The sequence below is a fragment of the Biomphalaria glabrata genome, chromosome 6, assembly GCF_947242115.1.
Source record: "Biomphalaria glabrata chromosome 6, xgBioGlab47.1, whole genome shotgun sequence".
NCBI lineage: Eukaryota > Metazoa > Mollusca > Gastropoda > Planorbidae > Biomphalaria > Biomphalaria glabrata.
The window spans coordinates 3,376,690-3,397,014 of record NC_074716.1 but is presented as its reverse complement, the minus strand read 5'-3'; the positions used below and the strand labels follow the sequence as shown (position 1 = coordinate 3,397,014).

Sequence of the window (20,325 nt, the reverse complement as noted above, 5' to 3'; positions counted from 1 at the left end):
AGCATATGAAACGAGGAATGTGCCTTTATCTTTGTGTCTTTCTGAGTATTTTATTAGTTTTTTTTGTGTATTTGAAGATTATGGTTCAGTGTTTTATAGGCCCTATATGATTGCTACTAAATTTACTTTTGAGTTTTCTATCCTGATGGGAATCTATTATAAATTTAGAGATTTTTACTAAAGGTATTACTCTAATCAAATTCGTTTGTTGTGAATCTCACTTCTCTATTTTGTGTCTGTTAATGTTTTCTTGAGGGGTCCCACAACAGAGGAAGCATATTCTATTAATCGCCTAACCAAGGTTAAATAACAATTTAGTTGAATGTACATATTTGATTTGTAGAGATGTCTTTTATTAAACTCTAATCATTGCTTTGTTTGATTTTTTAATAGTTTTATCAATATGGGGATTCCGTGACAGTTATTCATTTATTATAACACCTAGGTATTTTGCGTATTTAGTATGTAGGCCTACGTAACTGGTTTAAATTACCATGAATAAGATAAGTGGAATTTATTTGTTTTAGTTGTTTTTTTTTTGTTTTGTTACTCCTAATAACTAACATTTTTCTTGGTGGAAAGACATGCTCTAATTTGATTACTATTTCTGTACTTCGTCTAATTCTCTTTGTAAAATGTCTGCATCTTGTGTTGTTTATATTTTCTATATATTATGCAAATGACCTAATAATAATAGAATCAGTCGTCATTTTTACTATCACTTGCAAATAAAAAAGCAGCTGGCCTCCGAAGGAGACAGCCGGAGAGCTTTCATGAAGGTCGTGGGACACACATTGAAGACTGATAGAAGACCCCTTGCCGAAGACAGGCGCAGACTACGAACATACAACTTAAGACACACCCGTCGGCTTTGTCAGCATTAAATGTGGAAAATATATGTAAGTCATAACTAAATGTGAAATGGGTCATGTGAATTACTACATTAATTCATTCGAAAACATTTGAAATGTAATTTATTACTGATAGGAGTAATGTGACACGTGATATGTAGAAAATGTAGACCAATCATGAATTCTTGATTTTTTAAATGTGAATGATTATCAGAATAGCAACTATTTGCGTTACCAAATTTAAAACATATAATAAACATTTTTGGTTAATTGTTTATAACTTGTTCAAAGAAAAACAAGCACAGGCCATCAGTAAAAAAAAAAAGTTACTTATCTTTTTTCTTTTCATTTCACTTTTGTATATAGTTGTTTATAAAAATGAACAAAAGAATTATTTTTGTTTTTGATTAACTGCTTTCCTTAAATATAATATTAATAGTAATTTTTCTTTTAGACTATGTAGGCCTATTGTTTAACAACTGATGAATGTTTGTGAAAGAAAATAGGCTTATTATAAATATTCAGATGAAAAGAACGAGCCGTTACACGCTAATTTTATAATCTGCAAAATAATCATGCAATCGAATTTGGAGATGTTTGTGAAATGTTTTACATGGTTCGGATGCTCCTTCAGAGTTGAAGATAATGACGACGGGGAAGCGGGGAGAGGGGGGGGGGCAGCGGGCAGGGTACGAGCCTGAGACCATCGTGTACGAATGACAGTCCAGCGCTCAGTCCACATGACCATGCAGCCACCTGAGATTTGGATCCTAGATGAACTAATCTTTTTTTTTTTTGGGGGGGGGGGGCTCAATTAAAAGATAGATCTATTACTGAAGATTAAAAAAGTGGGCTTTTATCTTTTATGCTTGTGTAAATTCAACTCACTAGATATTTATTCCAAAGAGAGCTCTAGATAACCGCTCTGTAACACTTTGTTTACAAAACTCAAATGAGCTAGATCTAATATTTTTTGGGGAATTAGTGTTGGGTTTTTCTAAAAAAAAACTTGAGTGGCAACACTGCTGGTTCCGGTTCCGAGTTGAGTTACTACTTTTAGAAAGGGTAAATTTACCAATACTAGACTCTAGATTCTAGAGATCTTGTGTTTATTTTATTTTGTTACATCTACTAATCTAAATTTCTTGTATACTTGTCTGTCCAATGTATCTCAAACGTTCTGGGTTATTGCAACACATTATTGATTCAGTATTAGATCTTGAATCGTATAGTCCTAGATCTAGGACTAGGATTATAAGGATATAAATATAAATTATAAACTTACTTAGAGTTCAGACTAAGACTTAGAAAGTCTAACTACACTACTAGTCTACTACACTACCTACACTCAAACTACACTGTCTTACAGTGTCTACAGTAACAGTGTCTACACTCAAGACTACAGCTACAGACTTAAGGACTACAGTCTACACTGGCTACACTCTAGTTAGTAACTCTACACTACAGTGACTAGAGTCAAAAGAGTCCACAGACAGTAGAGTTGACTAGTATAGTTAATATATAATACTAATAATAGTTATAGTTAATAATAGTAGGTCTAGATCTAGTATATAGAATATAGATCTATAGAATAGTTAGGTAGTTGCACCGAAAAATTTAAATTGATCCTATACCAACGAATGTGTAAGTTACTAATAGAATGAAAGAGGATGAAAAATGCTTTCCAAATTTATTGGTTCAAAAGTTATTTTGATTTTAAGTTTGTCCGAAGCGTCCTGACATCCTGAGTCATGGACTTTATATAGAGAAATAAAAAAAAAGTGAAGCCAATTTTTTTTTATGAGAAAATATTTCAAAAACTATTGTGAATAAATATACAAAATTATATATATCATATATCAAATTGTACTGTGTAGTTTCAAAGGAGGAATTTTAATTTATAAGTGGCAAATCAAAATGAAATTAAAAATTTAAAATATCATTTAGTAAATTACGAAAAACTAAAATTTTTCTAATTTTCTTTAAATAGTCTATAAAAAGAAAAATGCTTCTGGTTGTCAAGTTTTCAACACAATAAAAATAAGCTTTTAAATTGATCTAGATCTATCTGGTTATAGAACAATAGTTTATATTAGAAAAAGAATCTTCAGATTTAAGATTTAGATATATTTAAGTATATTTATTTGAAAGAATATTTTAGATACCTAGATTTACAGATGTTAGCTTCTTGTGTCTCGACATCAACTGTCGAAAAGAACTCCCAAGCATACAGATCTTTATTATATTTTATGTTAATAATCAATAATATTGGTATAAAGAAGTGAATCATTCAATTTTACATGTTTTAGTGTACACTCATTTTATTTTACTAATGTAAAAAACGGGTACCGGGTATTATTGATAAAAGGTCCTCCCGACCTTAGTGAAATTTTAGTACATGAAAAAAAGTGTGCTAATTTTTAAAGGGATGTTGACTGGTTTAATCATAATAAATTTGGTATCATTGGAAAGCTGAATGAATTTTCTAAGTGTATGGTTAAAAAATTTAGATGTACAGAGACCTATATTTTTTTCCTTGTTATTTGAAAATTTCTAATTTTTCTGAATAAAATATTTTGGACACAGTAACTGAGTAAGAGAAAATTTATTTTTTTTCCCACTAGCCGTTAGAGGAACCTCTTATCTTTAGAATAAAGTCAAGAAAATGTCATAAAAACACTCAGTTATAAAGCAATGTCTTTTCTTAGGACATGCTTAATTTCAGTTTTGTAAAACCTGAACAGGAGATTGTTTTGATCACAAATGTGTTTTATATCCGAAATGGCCGCCTGTAAGAGTACTAATTATAATAATCTATTAGATATAATATACTAGTACTACTAGATCTATAAGTGTATAATTATTGTATATTATAAGTTAAGTAATGTAAGACAACTGGCAAGAGTCTGGCAGATCAACAAATGATAACAATTTAAAACAACACACAAGTTGAAGACTGAGAAGTTATAATATAATCATTTAAATATAGTCTAGAAAGTAATCTAGATCAAGTCATTCTAGTGATCTACTAATATTAGACAACACTCCACAATATTTGTTAAAATGACCCTTTATTTTGATAGTTATTGACGAAACTAATCTTTTGTTTTTTGTTCATGCTCCATTTCCTTATAGTTCAGTCACATTTAGTTTTGTTTTCTCTGAAAACATGGGTTTTTCTTCGATCAATCGGAGATTTTTTTATAGAAAATTTAGGTATCAGCTAAACATGACTTTAAATTTCTTCTAAAGAGGCCCTAAAAGACATATATATATACACATGTCATAGCCTTTGTGTAAATAGAGGGTGTTCACTAATATTCATTTATTACTATCAATAACATTAATGAATGCTATTTTAATGACCATTGAGCTGTTAGACCATGAGGACGTGCTACAATTTTATTTTACACTATTTACTTACTATTTTGCCACATATCACTAATGCGCTACAAATGTAAAAAAGACAAATACAAATGTAAAAAAGACAAAGGTAATCTAAATTGATAGGCTACTAAATATATGCAAATATGCAAAAAAAAAAAAAACAATTAACAAACACAACCCTGCTCCCCCTCTCTCTTAATCTGAATGTATTTGATTGACCAGCTACTGAGCTAGGTACTTAGCAAGGTATCATCAACGTAGTATTAGAAAAAAAAAGTAGCTGGAGGGACAATTATTGATCGATCAGGCACCAAATTTTGGACACAGTGACTGAATGGAGTGAGCGGGCTAGACAAGAGGGGGTCAAGCAGTTTTTTTTTTTTGTTTTTTCTTTTTCAACTAGTAGTAGATCTAGGTAAGATACAGTACAGTAAAGCCTAGTATAGGTAAAACTTGTGCTATTAAAAGTGGAAAAAGTAACAATGACCTGTCTGTCTTGAGTTAGTGTAAAAAGAAATTGATATAAAAAAAAAAGAAAATTGATGATAATAACATTTTTTAAATACATAACTATAAAAGGCACTGAGGGTGTTTGTTAGTTACAAAGTAAGGAATGTTGTTTGTTAATTTCAGCACTTGACCTCATTAACCTGACCCTCTTTGACATCATATTTTATTGTAACTATTTGTAGCGAAACAAAACAACATAATATAAATATATATATCAATTTTTATTGACAAATGGATGATGAGTTTATAGATGTTTGCAGTTTTTTAACCTGTTCATTAGTTGGAAATGACTATATGTCATGACTATGATTAGATCTAGTAAATTCTAGTATGATACTCCTACTATGATACTTATACTTGAGTCACTTGACTTAGTCTTAGTTAATACTGACTTAGTCTTAGTTAATACTTATGTTGATACTTACACATTATGTACACTATAGTCACAGTATAATGTGACTATATTCAGTTAAGTCTTTATATTGATTATCACTTTATCTATGATAAATTTAAATCTAGTCTTACTTAGAATAGATCTAGATAATTAGTTGAGACAGTCATGTTACGTTTAGCTTTTAAGTAAAGTAACTAGCGTAGATCTAGTCACATAGTGAAAAGTGTGGGGAAACAGGATAACTCTGATAAGGATTGATTTATCCAATTAAAGATGTTACATATGATAAACAGGCTAAGCACTACATTTGATGGTTACATCTGAAAGTTGACAAGTTGTATTCAATGATTTAATTGCAAAGTAAGGGCAGAAACATAAATCTTACATTATTATTTCATAAAAAAAAAAAAAGAAGCCAAATTACCAAGTATGTAATAGTCTCATTTAGTATATATATATATATGAAAAGCAAGGTAGAAAAAATCATTCTGAGCTGCGATATAGATAACAAAATCCAGGGTTGGAAATTAAATATAGAAATATTTACCCAAAGTTTGTCCAAGTCAATACTTTTTTATATATATTTATATAAAGAAATGAAACACAGACTGTGTCATAATTTCTGCATTAAACATTGGAATAATAATTTATAATATAAGATAAGTGAGGTTCTGTGAAATGTTTTAAAATCATTGCTCTTGGTGTCAGCAAGTAAAAGTTTACTTGAAATAAAATATTGAAATCAAGTTGTTAGGCTCTACTAGATGTTGCGGCTATTTATATGCTTTTTATTTCCTACTTGCATCTGGCAAAACAGTTTCTAAGTACAGTTGTAAATTAACAGTAATTTAATACATAATTGGTTAAAAAACATGTCTGTATTTTCAGGGTTCCTGTAACCGCTCCCCTCATTATGTTTCGACACGACAAAGATTTATCTTCAGGGGTAAGTTTAATTCTGAAGTTTAAAATATTGCAATTCTATTGCAAATCATTATTTTAAAAAAACAACGTGTAATCTATGACAATTGTGTCGACAGATGATGGCGTCTCAGTCTCCATCACAGATAGCAGGCTTCACTGCAGGAACAAATTTTTATGGTCAAGGTTAGTGTGTGTAGAGTCTCTGATCTTATAAATTACAAAAAGAAGCTCTCCTTTAAAAAAAAAGAAGATAATTACATCAGACATGTATCCTTGTGCAGTGCTTTTTTTTATTTTTGTGACTGTACGCACCGGTACTGCGTACCGGCACCTTAATGTGGGGAAAAAATTATTACTTTTCTTGTATTTTAACGTTTATTATTAATTTATAAGTAGTTAAAAGTTAGGCAGTCCATCGCTAAGTGCTGGCACCTATTTGTTGTACAAAAAAAAAGCACTGGGCATGTGTATATCTTCTTATTGATGTAGCCAACTTTTTTTCTCGTGGGTTGTAAGCTCTGTTGCAGCAAGGTGCATGGAAAATTAGCTGATGTTATTCTCAGCTATTCTGCACTGCCAGTGTTGGTTATTTTTTTTTTTTAGCACACTTTGACCTCCCTTAGAAAGAACAATGAAAGTTTATGTCAAACATGAATTCAAGTTTACTATAGTAATAATTTATAGTTTCTTTCTTTCTTTCAACGATGTTATGCTATATGTTTATCTATTATTTCTCAGGAACATTACCTTTACCTCAACGGGCTATAGGGGGAAATCATTTCAGAAGTGGAACCACTGCTGGTCACATAACGCCCACCAGTATGAACCCTGGCTTCTCAATGGGTCTTCAACAGCAGTCCCAGCAGCAGCAACACTCCCCAAATAGTTTAGCCGCTATAGGTCCACGAAGTGTTCTCGGTGCCCAAGCCCAGACCAATCAAGCCAGTTTGGCCAGCTTACAGAAAAGAGCATTTAAGTGAGTACATGACCTTGACATTGCAGTGAACGTATGGCTGTTTTCCACGTGATGCTTCTTGGGGGGTGTCAATTTATAGATGCTTTCATTATTAATTTATTCTTTGTTTCAGTGCAGGGCCCATGCAGAATTTTGCATCTAGTTATGGTTTTGGTGGCAGCAGACCTCGTAAGTTGAAAGATTAGGACAAAAACAAAATAAGGACTATAAAGTACAGCTTTATTCTCTTCAAATATTTTTTTGTAAGTGTGATAAAATTCGTCTTTCTATTTTTAGTTGATTCACATCCTGCGATAGATTTGTCAGATTTTCCAATATTAAGTAGTAGATCATCAGCGACAACAAATCCTATGCCATCAACAAGAAATTACGGTGAGCCGATGTTTCTGTTTTTATTATCCTATGCAATGCTGGCACATCATTATATAAAAACTACATTTAATTCAGTTCGTTAGTAAAGACTTGAGACATGGTGGTCTGTTGTACATTTGAAACTAAATAGCAGCCTAGCCTTAATTTGTAAAGATTGTATGGTTTCCATAATGCCATATGACTGGAGTAGTGTCCAAAGCTAGACCCTTAACCATAGCTGAGATTCTTTTTACAAAGCTTATATCAACTCTCTCTGTCTGTCTGGTAAAAGTTTGTACTCATTATTTCTCCTACGCCCAATCATGGATTAAACTTAAATTTCGCACAATTATTTCTTTAACCTGACAACAATAGACTCAATAAAAAAAATTAACCAATTAGTTAATTAACTATTTGTAATAAATTACTTTGTTTGGTATCTCAAAAAGAGAAAGAAATAGTACTTAAGTGGTGGAATAAGCTGATTTAGTCCCCTTTATAGATTGTCGTCTGAGGCTTATTACAAATTTAATTACATGACTGATCCAAACTAATAGATACACTTAATATAAGTTTTTTTTTTTTTAAACATTTTTGTATTTTGCTTGTTTAATGTTAAAGTTATCTTTTTTTTATTGTCTTTTATTATAAAAAAAAAAGACTTAGAATATGTTTCGCTGAAAGGAATTGGAAAAAAAAATCTTTATTGTATAGAAAACTTAGTAAAAAGATATTAACATAATAAAACTTGTAAGAAAATTCTTGAAGCTGTAGTATCTTATTGTAGAAATAAAATATAGTCCTAGCACTAATGTGTACATAGACATATTTTGAGACACGTCTCCCAATATTCCAAGACATTTTGAGACATGTATATCCAAAAGGAAAGAAGAAAAAAATCTTTGCTGTCTTTAGTCATGTATTGATGGCAGGGATTTTTGGAACTATTTTGTACACTGTCTATTATTTCTTGTATCTGTTTTTGTCATTAAGTTCCACCGGTATCTTCCTCAGTGGGGATGGTTAGTAAACCTGCGCCAGACTCAGCCCCGGAATTCAATATAACACAGGAAGAGTTTCCTGCCTTGCCGGGAGCACAAAGTAAGTAAATTGAACACAAGTTGAAAAAGTGACTTAAACCTCATGTATAGGACAGAAAGAAAAGTTAATATAAATGTAGTTACAGTTTTTTCATAGTTTGGTTATACAAATTTCTTTGTTTAGTTAGGTAGACATACATTTCTATGTTTAGTTAGGTAGACAACACATACATTTCTATGTTTAGTTAAGTAGACAACACATACATTTCTATGTTTAGTTAGGTAGACAACACATACATTTCTATGTTTAGTTAGGTAGACAACATGTACATTTCTATGTTTAGTTAGGTAGACAACATATACATTTACCATTTCTATGTTTAGTTAGGTAGACAACACATACATTTCTATGTTTAGTTAGGTAGACAACACATACATTTCTATGTTTAGTTAAGTAGACAACACATACATTTCTATGTTTAGTTAGGTAGACAACACATACATTTCTATGTTTAGTTAGGTAGACAACATGTACATTTCTATGTTTAGTTAAGTAGACAACACATACATTTCTATGTTTAGTTAGGTAGACAACACATACATTTCTATGTTTAGTTAGGTAGACAACATGTACATTTCTATGTTTAGTTAGGTAGACAACATATACATTTACCATTTCTATGTTTAGTTAGGTAGACAACACATACATTTCTATGTTTAGTTAGGTAGACAACACATACATTTCTATGTTTAGTTAAGTAGACAACACATACATTTCTATGTTTAGTTAGGTAGACAACACATACATTTCTATGTTTAGTTAGGTAGACAACATGTACATTTCTATGTTTAGTTAAGTAGACAACACATACATTTCTATGTTTAGTTAGGTAGACAACACATACATTTCTATGTTTAGTTAGGTAGACAACATGTACATTTCTATGTTTAGTTAGGTAGACAACATATACATTTACCATTTCTATGTTTAGTTAGGTAGACAACACATACATTTCTATGTTTAGTTAGGTAGACAACACATACATTTCTATGTTTAGTTAGGTAGACAACACATTTCTGTGTTTAGTTAGGTAGACAACACATACATTTCTGTGTTTAGTTAGGTAGACAACACATACATTTCTGTGTTTAGTTAGGTAGACAACACATACATTTCAATGATTTACTAGCAACAGTTTGGTTATTGTCTATACTTGTGTTATCAGATCTGTTGTGTACATATATTGTGATTTTTGTCATCACTTGATTCCACAAGGCAGCTCTTAGTTTATTTGAAATGATCAATATACATTTATAATTCTTGTATATTTAACCTTTTTTGAAACATCAAACCAACTTTACAGTTGATTTAGCTTGTGAGAATGTTTTATTTTCTGAATTCACATCTTCAGTAGAAGTTGTAAAATGAGTTAAAATAAATGTTGACATGTTCTAATTGTAGATCCACCTGTTCAATCTGGAGACTTAAGAAATGTAAGTCACTACTTAGATACAATCAATGAGCTCTTTAGCTAAAATACTTCAGTTTATTAACTCGTTTGATTCAGGCTTTTTATTAATATATTATATTCAAACAGGTTTCTTTATTTTGTTTTATGAAAACAACAAAGAGGACTCATTAGTACACAGTTTATGTTGGATTGAAAAATCAACTTTTTACCTCTTTTAAGTGCTGAAACTCTGATGTTTTTGACTTGATTGATTTTCTTATTACGTTGTAGGGCAACGGAGCAGTGGGCAGCGAGTTAGTGTCTAAAGATGGAAGCAAAGGGGATGGGAAACCAACAATGGCACAGAGACGAGGAATACAAACACATCCTGATGGTGAGGTTTACCAGCAAGCAGTTTAGTTTAATGTGATCTGTTTAGTTTAATGTGTTAATTACAGTGAGTGTATGAAGGAAGCTTTGAGTCCAGGGTAAAGTTTAGAGTGAGGGAAACAAAACTACCTAAAGTTGTATTGAATAAGTCTAAATTACATTTCCGTGTTCATTTTAAGGCAAAGAAAATTTCCAAACCATTTATTAAATGTGGAAAAGATATAAACATGGTTTGCATTTATTCATTACACTTATCTCTGAATCTTGTGACAATTCTAACTGAAGCCTGTAACAACTCTATATTTCTGTGACAGGCTTTTTTTAAAGAACCCTTTTAATTACTGTCATATGTTTTACGGGCCTTTCAGTCCTTTAAGAAAAGAAATGGGGTGGGGGGCTTTTTCAGATGAAAAAAAATCATACATCTATTATCAATGCTTGAAAAAATATTTGAAAAAGATATTTTAAAAAAAAATAGTTTTGGTAAAATTTAGTCACAAGTTTGCTGGCGTGGGTTTCAAAGTCTCATATTTTTAAAAACTTGTGTTTTGATGTGTAAAAAAAAAATTGCATAAAGCCTTTGTGTTCCACCTTGTGACCCACATTGTATTATGAATTTATACTTTGCCTAGCAGGATAAGAAATAGTCATTACACACAAAGTTTTTGAGTTTGAATGTTTGATGTTGAACAATGAGACTGATATATTTTCTCTGTGTCAAAGTTTATTCTCAAAATAGTCAAGTTACATTAACCTGAGCTTTAAGGCTAAAAATAAATGAGAAGATTTGAATAATGACACTTCTCACAGGCACTTTGTTAAGAATGGAGTACTTGAGCATAGATCTTTGTTTTGCAATGAAAACGCCAGAGAGATGACTGTGCTGTACTTTCATTACTTACTGTCCAGTGATAGAATGTACTTCTCCAGTTCAATTGAAAATTGCTTTCCAAAGTGAAAGAGCTCATTTTGTAAAATTGCTTTCAAATGTGAAAGCTCATTTTGTAAAATTGCTTTTCTGTTTTCAGGCATGATATCAAACATCCCATCTGGTATGGTCATGGACCAATTTGGTATTGTTGGCCTGTTATCTTTCATCAGAGCAGCAGATCAAGACGCCAACATGGTTGCGTTAGCGCCGGGGATAGACTTGACTACATTGGGCTTAAATTTAAATTCCCCAGAGTAAGTTACGTAGCACAATGGTTAGCTGAAGTAAACATTTTTTAAAAATCTATTATTATTGTAAAAAAAATCTCTTTATACATTTAAGTAATAATATTAAAACTGGATCAAATGTTAGGGTTAAGTAGAAAGTATTTTTCACAAAAATTTTTAATTTTCGTATTCATAATCAATTTACAAAATGTTGAATATTCTGATGGGTTAATCTAAATTTGTTTGAAATATTTACTTTTAGAAATCTCTATAGTATGTTCCAGTCTCCATTTGCAGAGACAGCGTGTCGGCCCCAAGATATTGGTATGATATTTATCTTTTAAATGATATATATAATTATTATTATTATTATTAGACAAACCTTTCTTTGTCGTTTACACGTTCATAATAAAAAAAACCCCTGAATTATATTACTATCGTACGTCAGTAGGTCCATTGTTTTGTTTCAATGTATAATTAGGCAAACCTTTATTTTTTTTTTTTCTGTGAATGTCTTAAAAAGAGATTTGACTGATCAAGGGTCTAGTTCTATGAAAACATTTCTGTGCCCAGTATTGAATGTAGTTTGGATCTGGTTGTATAGTCTAGACTCTAGACATTATTTTTAGCTATACGCTGATGCCGAAATAGCACAGTTTTTAAGCTAATCAATTTTTAATGTAGATCTCACGGAAATGAGGTTTAAAAACGTTAAGCTACAGTTAATTCCCAGTTTAATGGAAAACTATTGTTTCAGATTACCATGTACCAGCGGAGTATCTGACTAACATGTTCATCAGAGATAAGGTCAGGCCAACACTCTAGTTTCAGTTAACTTAGCTTTCTTTGTATTTCTTATTTAGAGATAGCCTACTGCTCCTTAACCTGAGCTTGATTTGAGAATGTGAGCTTAGATTGTTATATTGTATGTTTTGATGTTAACAGCACATTATTAACTTGGATTTGTTTTATGTTGGTTAATTATTCAAAAACAATTACATTCACCTGAATAATAATACTAAAACAATCTGTTAGTGCCCATTGCCAAGTTTTAGTGCTTACTACAAAGATTACCATATTACTGCCTCCAAAATTTGTATTTTCTATTTTAGTGACCATTTCAATATCTTAATGGTGGGAAGCATGGTCGAGAGGCCAAGTGCGCTTGAACTTGGCTTGGCTTGGCTACCTAGAAGGGGGCTTGAGGTTCCACACCCGACTCGGTCAGAGTTGTGTTTACTGAGCGCCTAAAGGCAGCACGGAAAACCAACTCCTAGATACCCCCCCCCCCCCCCCACTGATCCACAAATGAGATTGGACCAAAAAGCGCTCTGAGCCATGCTATAAGCATGAAAGTAGCGCTATTTAAAAGCTATCATAATAATTATAGCTGATAGTTAAATTTTTTTTCCCTATAAGTACCCCTTTTAGAACTTCCAATCTATGGGGGCAGATGATGTAAAGCTCATCTGTTTCTAAAGTCAATGATTAACAAAGGTGTCCTGTGGCCAGAACGATAACCAACCACCTTTACTTGCCAGGTGTTGTCTGGGGTCAGGGGCGCCCCAAAAATACAGAAGTTCACAACCCAGTCTTCACCGAACTTTGAACTCCTCAGTTCGAAAGCCAAGTGCATGCCCTAGTTCAATACTTGCTTTGTTATTTTTTTGGTGGTGACTTTCCACATTTTGACTTCAGGTTTCCCTTAGTACTATGAAATAGAAATATAGAAAGCTGAGGATAAACATAGTGTTACCAGTGGTATATTAGTGATGATTAATTTGAATGTTGCTATTTTGGTTGTTTTAGAGTCCATTGTTTTGTTCTTCCTGTGTGCATATACCACATTGTTGTCTATTTCATGTTTCTACCCACTCGTGTTGCTGTCAGCAACTTGACGTATTCTCCTTGTTCTGTTTCAGCTTGCACCAATCAAATTAAATCGATATAGTGAAGATCTACTATTTTATTTATTTTATATGAACGGGGGTGATGTTTTACAGTTGGCAGCTGCAGCAGAACTGTAAGTAGTGTCACAACGTGTAGATATACATAGAGATGTGCTTTTGAAGATAGCAGCTTATATTTAGTACATTCTTGACAAAGGATTGTCATGAGAATCAGCAGATGAGGAGTGATCTAAGTGTAAGGCATCTTGTTGTACTGCCACATTATCAATCCAGACTAAATGCCACGCTTGATCAGCAAATAAGTAAAGAGTAAACAGAATTCCTTTGAACCAAACCTGCGTGGTCGTGTGGTATGCTCTCTAGACGTCATTTGAAGGTCTCTATGGTTCTGGGTTCGAACCCTGCCATCCCCTGCTGTCCTAGAGGATGTTTTGGCTAAGATGTAATTATCTTCAAAATCTGAAGGAACATCTGAACAATGTAAAACATTTGTACAAATCTGTTACAAATAACCATCTTAGAAATGTTTCAAAAAACCAAACCTGATAAATGTTAAAAATAAACTCATTTTGGGATAAATTGTCATTTACAAAATTCTTGTTTGTAGGCAGAAAATATACATTCATTGGACAACCTGATTCAGAATAGACAGAAAATTTTTTTACTGAACAAAGTAATGGAGATACAAGTTCATATCATTTATTAGATCAAATTCGAATCTCCCACTTAAAGTATATGAAAAGATAGTTAAATTTATATATTTTAGAAGCTGTAGTTTCTTCAGGGTAAATAGTAAAACAAAAAAAAATGACTCCATCTTGTTTGTTTCAGCTACAACCGCGATTGGAGGTATCACAAGGAAGAGAGGGTTTGGCTCACACGCGCCCCGGCATGTGAAGTTTTCAACAAAACTCAGACTTCTGAAAGAGGGACTTACTTATTCTTCGATGCAAACCAGTGGCGGAAGTTTACCAAAGAATTCCACTTAGAGTATGAAAAATTAGAGGAGCGGCCGGTGATACCCAACTGACTTGCATTTGTTGTAACCAGAATGAACCAGAAACGTGACAAAAAGACTGACTTTCAACTTTCGTGTATAGTTATGACCAATGCTGCTTCATCAAGTACTTGATCACTGAGTTCTTGTTCTTTAGTCCACGGATTGATTCCAAATGGGAAAGGGGGAGGGGGGATTTGAGGTATCGATGCTGATAGCATTTTGACTTAAGTGATACTTGTTGGGGTCAAGGTGATTCCTTCATGAGTCAATAGATTTGGATTATATACTGTATTTTTTTTAAAGAAATGGGTAATGCTTTATTTGCCTGGTCACAAGTGATGAAATAGTCAATGTTTGCAAATATCAGGTAGCTAGAAGCTAAATATTGTAAATAAACTGGGCAGCATGGGATAGCATGGGTGCTTAGTTTCACTTATTAAACAAGGGAAATGTCCGTACAATGTTTTAAAGGATTTGCAAGAAATTACTTAAAAATTCACTTTTTGTTGATAGTTTTACTTAACCATAATTTTTTTTTATTACCATATTTTTGTACAGCAATGGCAATGTCCTAGTCTAAAATAGCTAATTTTTTAACAATTTTTTTTTATTTTAGATTTTTTTTTTTATTCTTTTGAAGTTGGAACAGCTTCAAGAAAACTCCAGCTTGACATCTCATTGTGCAGACCTCACCTCAGTTTTATTTTATATACCATCATCATCTCAGATTCAATTTATATATTTTTTTTGTTTGAGACACTAAACTATTTGATAACTGAAAAACAATTAATTTCCTTCCCATGAGACCACACTGTGCTCATTTTCTGTATGCTAATCAGTTTTTCACGAGACCATTTGTTTTAGAAGGCCTCATGACTAACCTGCTTCATCACAACCTTTGGGAAGGTTAGACCATTACCTAATTGGCACGTCGTAAAGACCTGTGACATGGCAACGAGCTATTGGTCTAAACTGCCCACAGGTTGTGATGTTGCAGGTCAGTGTTCAGGCCTTCTAGAACGATTGGTCTTGGATTTTCACTAGGGCTGTACTTTTAAATGCATTTTTTTTTGTACTTTAATTTCTAATTTCCTTGCTTAAAAATTGTACAGATTTGATCTCTAAACCTGAACAAAACTTGATAAGTAGTCATCTGTGGGCTTGAAAAGAACTCATTGATAACAAAAGTACTCCCTAGCTCATTCTGTAAATGTGTATAGACGACATTAAATGACAACTCGCTCTGGGGTTGTCCGAATGACCTCTGTTGTTTGGGTGCCATTTTGTTTCATTATGTTGCCGCAAAGAGCACCTGGATATAATTAATGTGTATATGAACTTCTTAAAGAGTACCTATTGTTTTTAAATGTAACCTGCTGTGTTGATGATGCTGTGAGGGATGAGAAGATGGCTGATATTAATACAAATTCTACGTTGTCTGTAATCTGGCTTGGCTCGTTTTTTTTCCCTGTGTTAACATGCGCAGTTTGTTGTGTCGAACTTAACATGTACCTGGTCAACATCTTTAGTCTGGCATCTTTTTTTTTTTTTTTTTTTGATAATATTTATTAGTGACCTGATAGACTATCTAGGTTTTATTATAAATTAAACAAGAATATAAAACTAAAACAGTGATTTAACCTTGGTTAGACCAATATTCGAATTCTCTTTTTTTTGGGACCCATCAACTCAAGAAAACTGAAGGAAACTAGAACAGATAAAAAAACAGCCGTGAGGTTTATAACAAATGAATATTCACACTTGACTAGAGTAACACCATTAGTAAAAATCATTAGATTGAGGATTAAATGACAAAAACAGCATTTTAGCTAAATGAACCTTGCCCGCTGCTAACCCTGCATGAGGTTTATAACAAATGAATATTCACACTTGACTAGAGTAACACCATTAGTAAAAATCATTAGATTGAGGATTTAATGACAAAAACAGCATTTTAGCTAAATGAACCTTGCCCGCTGCTAACCCTGCATGAGGTTTAGGCTAGAATGTAATTATCTTCAAATCTAAAGGAACATCTAAAAAAAAAACAAAAAACCCAGAGAATCTTGATTCTGATGTGCCAAATTTTTTATCAATAACTTCAATTTCCTTTATGTTTGGCATATTAACTCTTTCTCTCCTAACTGATGATACCAGCGTTGATTCCAACAGAATGTGGTAAATAATTACGGAGAGAAAGAGTTAAATAGTGTTGAAAGTTCTTCATAGAGATATATTTAACTCATAACAAAGGTTAGCGATAACAGCAAACGACAGTTGAAAAAAAAACAATTTTATTAAAGAGACATTTCAATGATGACAATATTTATATTATAAGTTGTTCTTATTGAAGAGATTAGTTGATGTAGTTCAAGCTGTACTTTCGGATGAAGCCATCTCTACACGATGTGTAGATGTTACTACCATCATCGCACACTTTATACACTGGGTCACAGTCCGAGCCAGTTAGCTCAGTAGTTGTCTCCCATCTTTCATTTATGTGAAAACATGAACCATCCCCTGCAAGTAACAAAACACTGACTTAATAAGTATTACTTTTCAAATACTTCTTTCTGGTCACGTGCAGCTTAGTCTTTTTTATTCTAGAGGTGTTATTGTATCTATTTTATATTGAATAGAACAAAATATGCACACACATTTAAACTGTTCAATATTGACATTGCTTGTTTCACTAGAGTATAATCTGTAGCTTTTGAAAATATAATACTGAAGTTAAAAAAACAACACATAATAATATGAACCATTAAAAAACAAAACCTTTTCATTTCTTAACAGATTAAAGTTTCATCTTTCAGACCTTGTGATCTATGGGGCAGATGGTGTTAAGGTAATCTGTTTCTATGGCCAACGGTTAATGAGGGTGCCATGTGGCCACCACAACGACCAACTGATTAGAGTACTATAACAAAATGTCGGTTTCTTTATCTATTTCTTGAGATTAAGAATGTGGGGGGTGGTGCTACATGTACCTGTAGATGTAAAGAACCCTCCTTTATGGGACAGCATGGACAAGACTGGACCTCTGGACTCTTTCCAGGATTTCAATGGCTGACTGAAAATAAAATAAAAATATCTTAGAAAAGTGATAGAGAGAAATTAAATATTCAATAAATTTTAATACGCCTACTAAATGGTGTAAAATAAAATATTCTGTAACATCATTTTGATGCCTGCAATGTTCTCTCGAAATAACCAGACGATTCCCAGAAAATTACATTCCATATAATTCATGAAGATTGTATGAATGGTCGCATGTTATGTATCTACAGTTACTCTGTGTTTAATCTTCATGCTATGTATCTACAGTTACTCTGTGTTTAATCTTCATGCTATGTGTCCACACTTATCTGGTGTTTCCTGTTTATGTCATGTGTCCACACTTACCTGGTGTTTCTTAAGTCTACTATGTGAATGTGCCCATCTTGGGAGCCACAAACAGAATAAATGTCTGACACAAATGTACAGGTGTTAATAGCAGACTCCAGATGCAGGCTGAAGATCTAAACGATGAGAGAAAATTAGATTTATTACATTTTATAACTGGCACAATTCAAAGAAATATTTTTAGAGACATATTTTTTTTTTTATTAATTATTAAAAAATATTTTATTGGTGCTTTAAAAGTATTAAATGGTCATGCTAATTATTTAATTTCCTATTCTATTCAAATCTAGATATTTCTAAAAACAAGTCATTTCACATCTGGTACTTTGTGGTGCTGTAAACTTAATTTATATTAATAATTCCTGAAAAATGACTATAGCAAATCTTTATTTAGAAGCTTTAATATGATTTTCACGCAGCATACTATAATAATATACAATATATCAGTATTTAAATACAGTATACAGAGAGATATGATGATAAACAAAATCCTCTCTATCTTTTTGTAATTTACCTGTTCACGAGATGCTAAACCAAAACCTTGAAGAGATCCATTCTCACAACCCAGCAATAGCATTTTCCCCTCGGTGGCTACTTCCCTGTCACCTGGAGTCAAAACGAGACTATTTATAATGCATTGATTTTAAGAGGGTAACAAGATTTTTAAAAAATGTAACCATCTTCTGCAAAAGAAATAAACAAGGGTAAGGTGTATGCTCTTTAGAAAGAGAAGGTTTCAAATTACAGATTGGAGAAATGAATACGATTTATTATTGGAGAAATAGGATTTACTCCTGTTAATTACTTAGCACATTTTTATTTACAGACTTCATTTGCATACTGAATGCAAAACAATTAATTTTTACTTTTACTCTTCTAAATTATTGTTCTTCGTAAATTCAAAGATCTGTCAAATTTTACAGATTCAAAACAAAATGAATATTTCTGGTAAATGAATTGTAAAAATGTTTTAAAAATAAGACTTACAAAAAAAAAAACAATGACAAAGTCTAAATAAAAACCAAATGTTTGAAAAGTAAAGAAATAAAGAAGTTGACCTACTTTGTGAAACAGGTGTTCCAAGCTCGATTGTATTTTCTGGCACCTCGAGTGAACAACAGTTCACATCTCCTCCAATATCTTCAAAAGTAGCCAGACAAGTCTGCTGTCCAACATCCCATAATTTAGCAGTGCCATCACGACTAGATGTTATAATGTTTCGGCCTCTGTCGACAATGGCAGAGTCTAACACAGCTGATAAAAAAAAACACAAAAAAAACGATAAAATAATTTTGAATCAATAATAGTAATTAAATTAGTAGCTATGAATTAAATTTATGCATGAAAACAAAATTATTAATTGCTGTCAATGAGCCTTATGTCTGCAGAAGCAGACGCCAAGTATTAACCATTGCACATGCCAGAGCAAAATATATCTCAATACTATTTACTTTTACCATTTAAATAACACACACAAAAAATCATTTATAATAAAAAAACAACAACCAATATGGCATAATGTCCATAACTACATATATTAAAAAAGAGATTAATTAGATGAACAAATAGTTACAGACATTAAATAATGCACTTTTTAGCTTTTTATTTATTTTTTATGTTAAGCACTTTCTGATCTTATATAAGGCGTTCCTTCAAAAAAGAAGTTACTGACGTCCTGAGCATATCCAGCCGTGCATGTTAATTAGAGACTTAAACATTAAGACCTATCTGTTTAAAACTTTTTTAGATTAGTTTGTCATTTTAGCTCTTGTGTTATCTCAGTGCCTTGAGTTTACATTTTGTTTGTTGACAGGGCTCTAGACATTTATTATTATTATTATTTAACTCTGCTAAGAGACTGGTTTTCCTAACTGATTTCATGCACCAAACTAATGACACTAAGGAAGAAGGAGCAATTTTAAGAATTTGTCTTAATAAGCGCTACTTCTGAATGCCTCACCATGTACAGCTTGGTTCGATAATTATTGAAAAAAGGGTAAGTAAAATTATTTCCCTTACCAGCTTTATGACCAGTGATGGTTGCTGCACAAGATCCAGACTCTGCTGACCAGATTTTTATCATTGTGTCTGCTCCTGCAGAAAGAATAACGATGCCAGATGGGAAAAACCTGCAAGTGTAAACATCTCCAACATGGCCTAGCAGTTCTCTCTGTGGATCAACATAATTTCCATTTTAAACTTTTACACTGAGTATAATTGTATTGTTGATGATTCCTAAGCAAAAGAATATTTAGCCTGTTTGACCAGTACTGGTAAGTAAAGTTCCCCTTTCAGACCTTGGGATCTATAGGGCAGATGATGTAAAGGTCATCTGCTTCTGAAGTCCACGGTTAATGAAGGTGCCATGTAGCCAGCACAACGACCAACAGCTTTTACTTTTCCCCAACTAATGTCAGGTACCCATTAGAGCTGGGTGGACTCAGAGGGGCTCTTAACATTTTGAAATTAAAAATCCAAGTCTTCATCAGGATCTGAGCCCAGGACCCCCAGTTCAGAAGCCAAGTGCCTTATCACTCAGCATCTCCCAGTAAGTGCAGTAAATCAAATATCTGTGAGA

General features: G+C 32.5%; 2 protein-coding genes across 5 annotated transcripts in view; one reads left to right on the top strand and one right to left on the bottom strand.

Moving 5' to 3' along the window:
- Window positions 1-1,850: 1,850 nt before the first annotated feature.
- LOC106059329 (CCR4-NOT transcription complex subunit 2-like) lies at window positions 1,851-15,786 on the top strand. 4 transcript variants are annotated; one of them, XM_056034104.1, is made up of 14 exons: window positions 1,851-1,916; window positions 6,031-6,088; window positions 6,183-6,249; window positions 6,805-7,042; window positions 7,155-7,210; window positions 7,319-7,414; window positions 8,387-8,494; window positions 9,896-9,927; window positions 10,176-10,278; window positions 11,303-11,459; window positions 11,695-11,756; window positions 12,190-12,239; window positions 13,355-13,455; window positions 14,174-15,786. In XM_056034104.1, the coding sequence occupies exons 2-14, from the start codon at window positions 6,056-6,058 to the stop codon at window positions 14,370-14,372; spliced, it is 1,302 nt and encodes a 433-aa protein (XP_055890079.1). In that variant the 5' UTR covers window positions 1,851-1,916; window positions 6,031-6,055; the 3' UTR covers window positions 14,373-15,786. The 4 variants fall into 4 exon arrangements, with proteins under 4 accessions (XP_055890079.1, XP_055890082.1, XP_055890080.1 ...); XM_056034107.1 differs by having other exon boundaries at window positions 1,852-1,916; window positions 8,408-8,494; XM_056034105.1 differs by lacking the exon at window positions 1,851-1,916 and adding an exon at window positions 1,963-2,297.
- An 832-nt stretch (window positions 15,787-16,618) lies between these two features.
- LOC106061980 (proteasomal ATPase-associated factor 1-like) overlaps window positions 16,619-20,325 on the bottom strand; it is a 164,626-nt gene continuing 160,919 nt past the window's right edge. The window contains exons 7-12 of the mRNA XM_056034108.1: window positions 19,767-19,917; window positions 18,810-19,001; window positions 18,262-18,353; window positions 17,748-17,863; window positions 17,333-17,415; window positions 16,619-16,862 (exon numbers count right to left, since the gene is read on the bottom strand). Coding sequence (XP_055890083.1) covers window positions 16,699-16,862; window positions 17,333-17,415; window positions 17,748-17,863; window positions 18,262-18,353; window positions 18,810-19,001; window positions 19,767-19,917 — 798 coding nt within the window. The 3' untranslated portion in view covers window positions 16,619-16,698. The remainder of the gene's footprint in view (window positions 16,863-17,332; window positions 17,416-17,747; window positions 17,864-18,261; window positions 18,354-18,809; window positions 19,002-19,766; window positions 19,918-20,325) is intronic.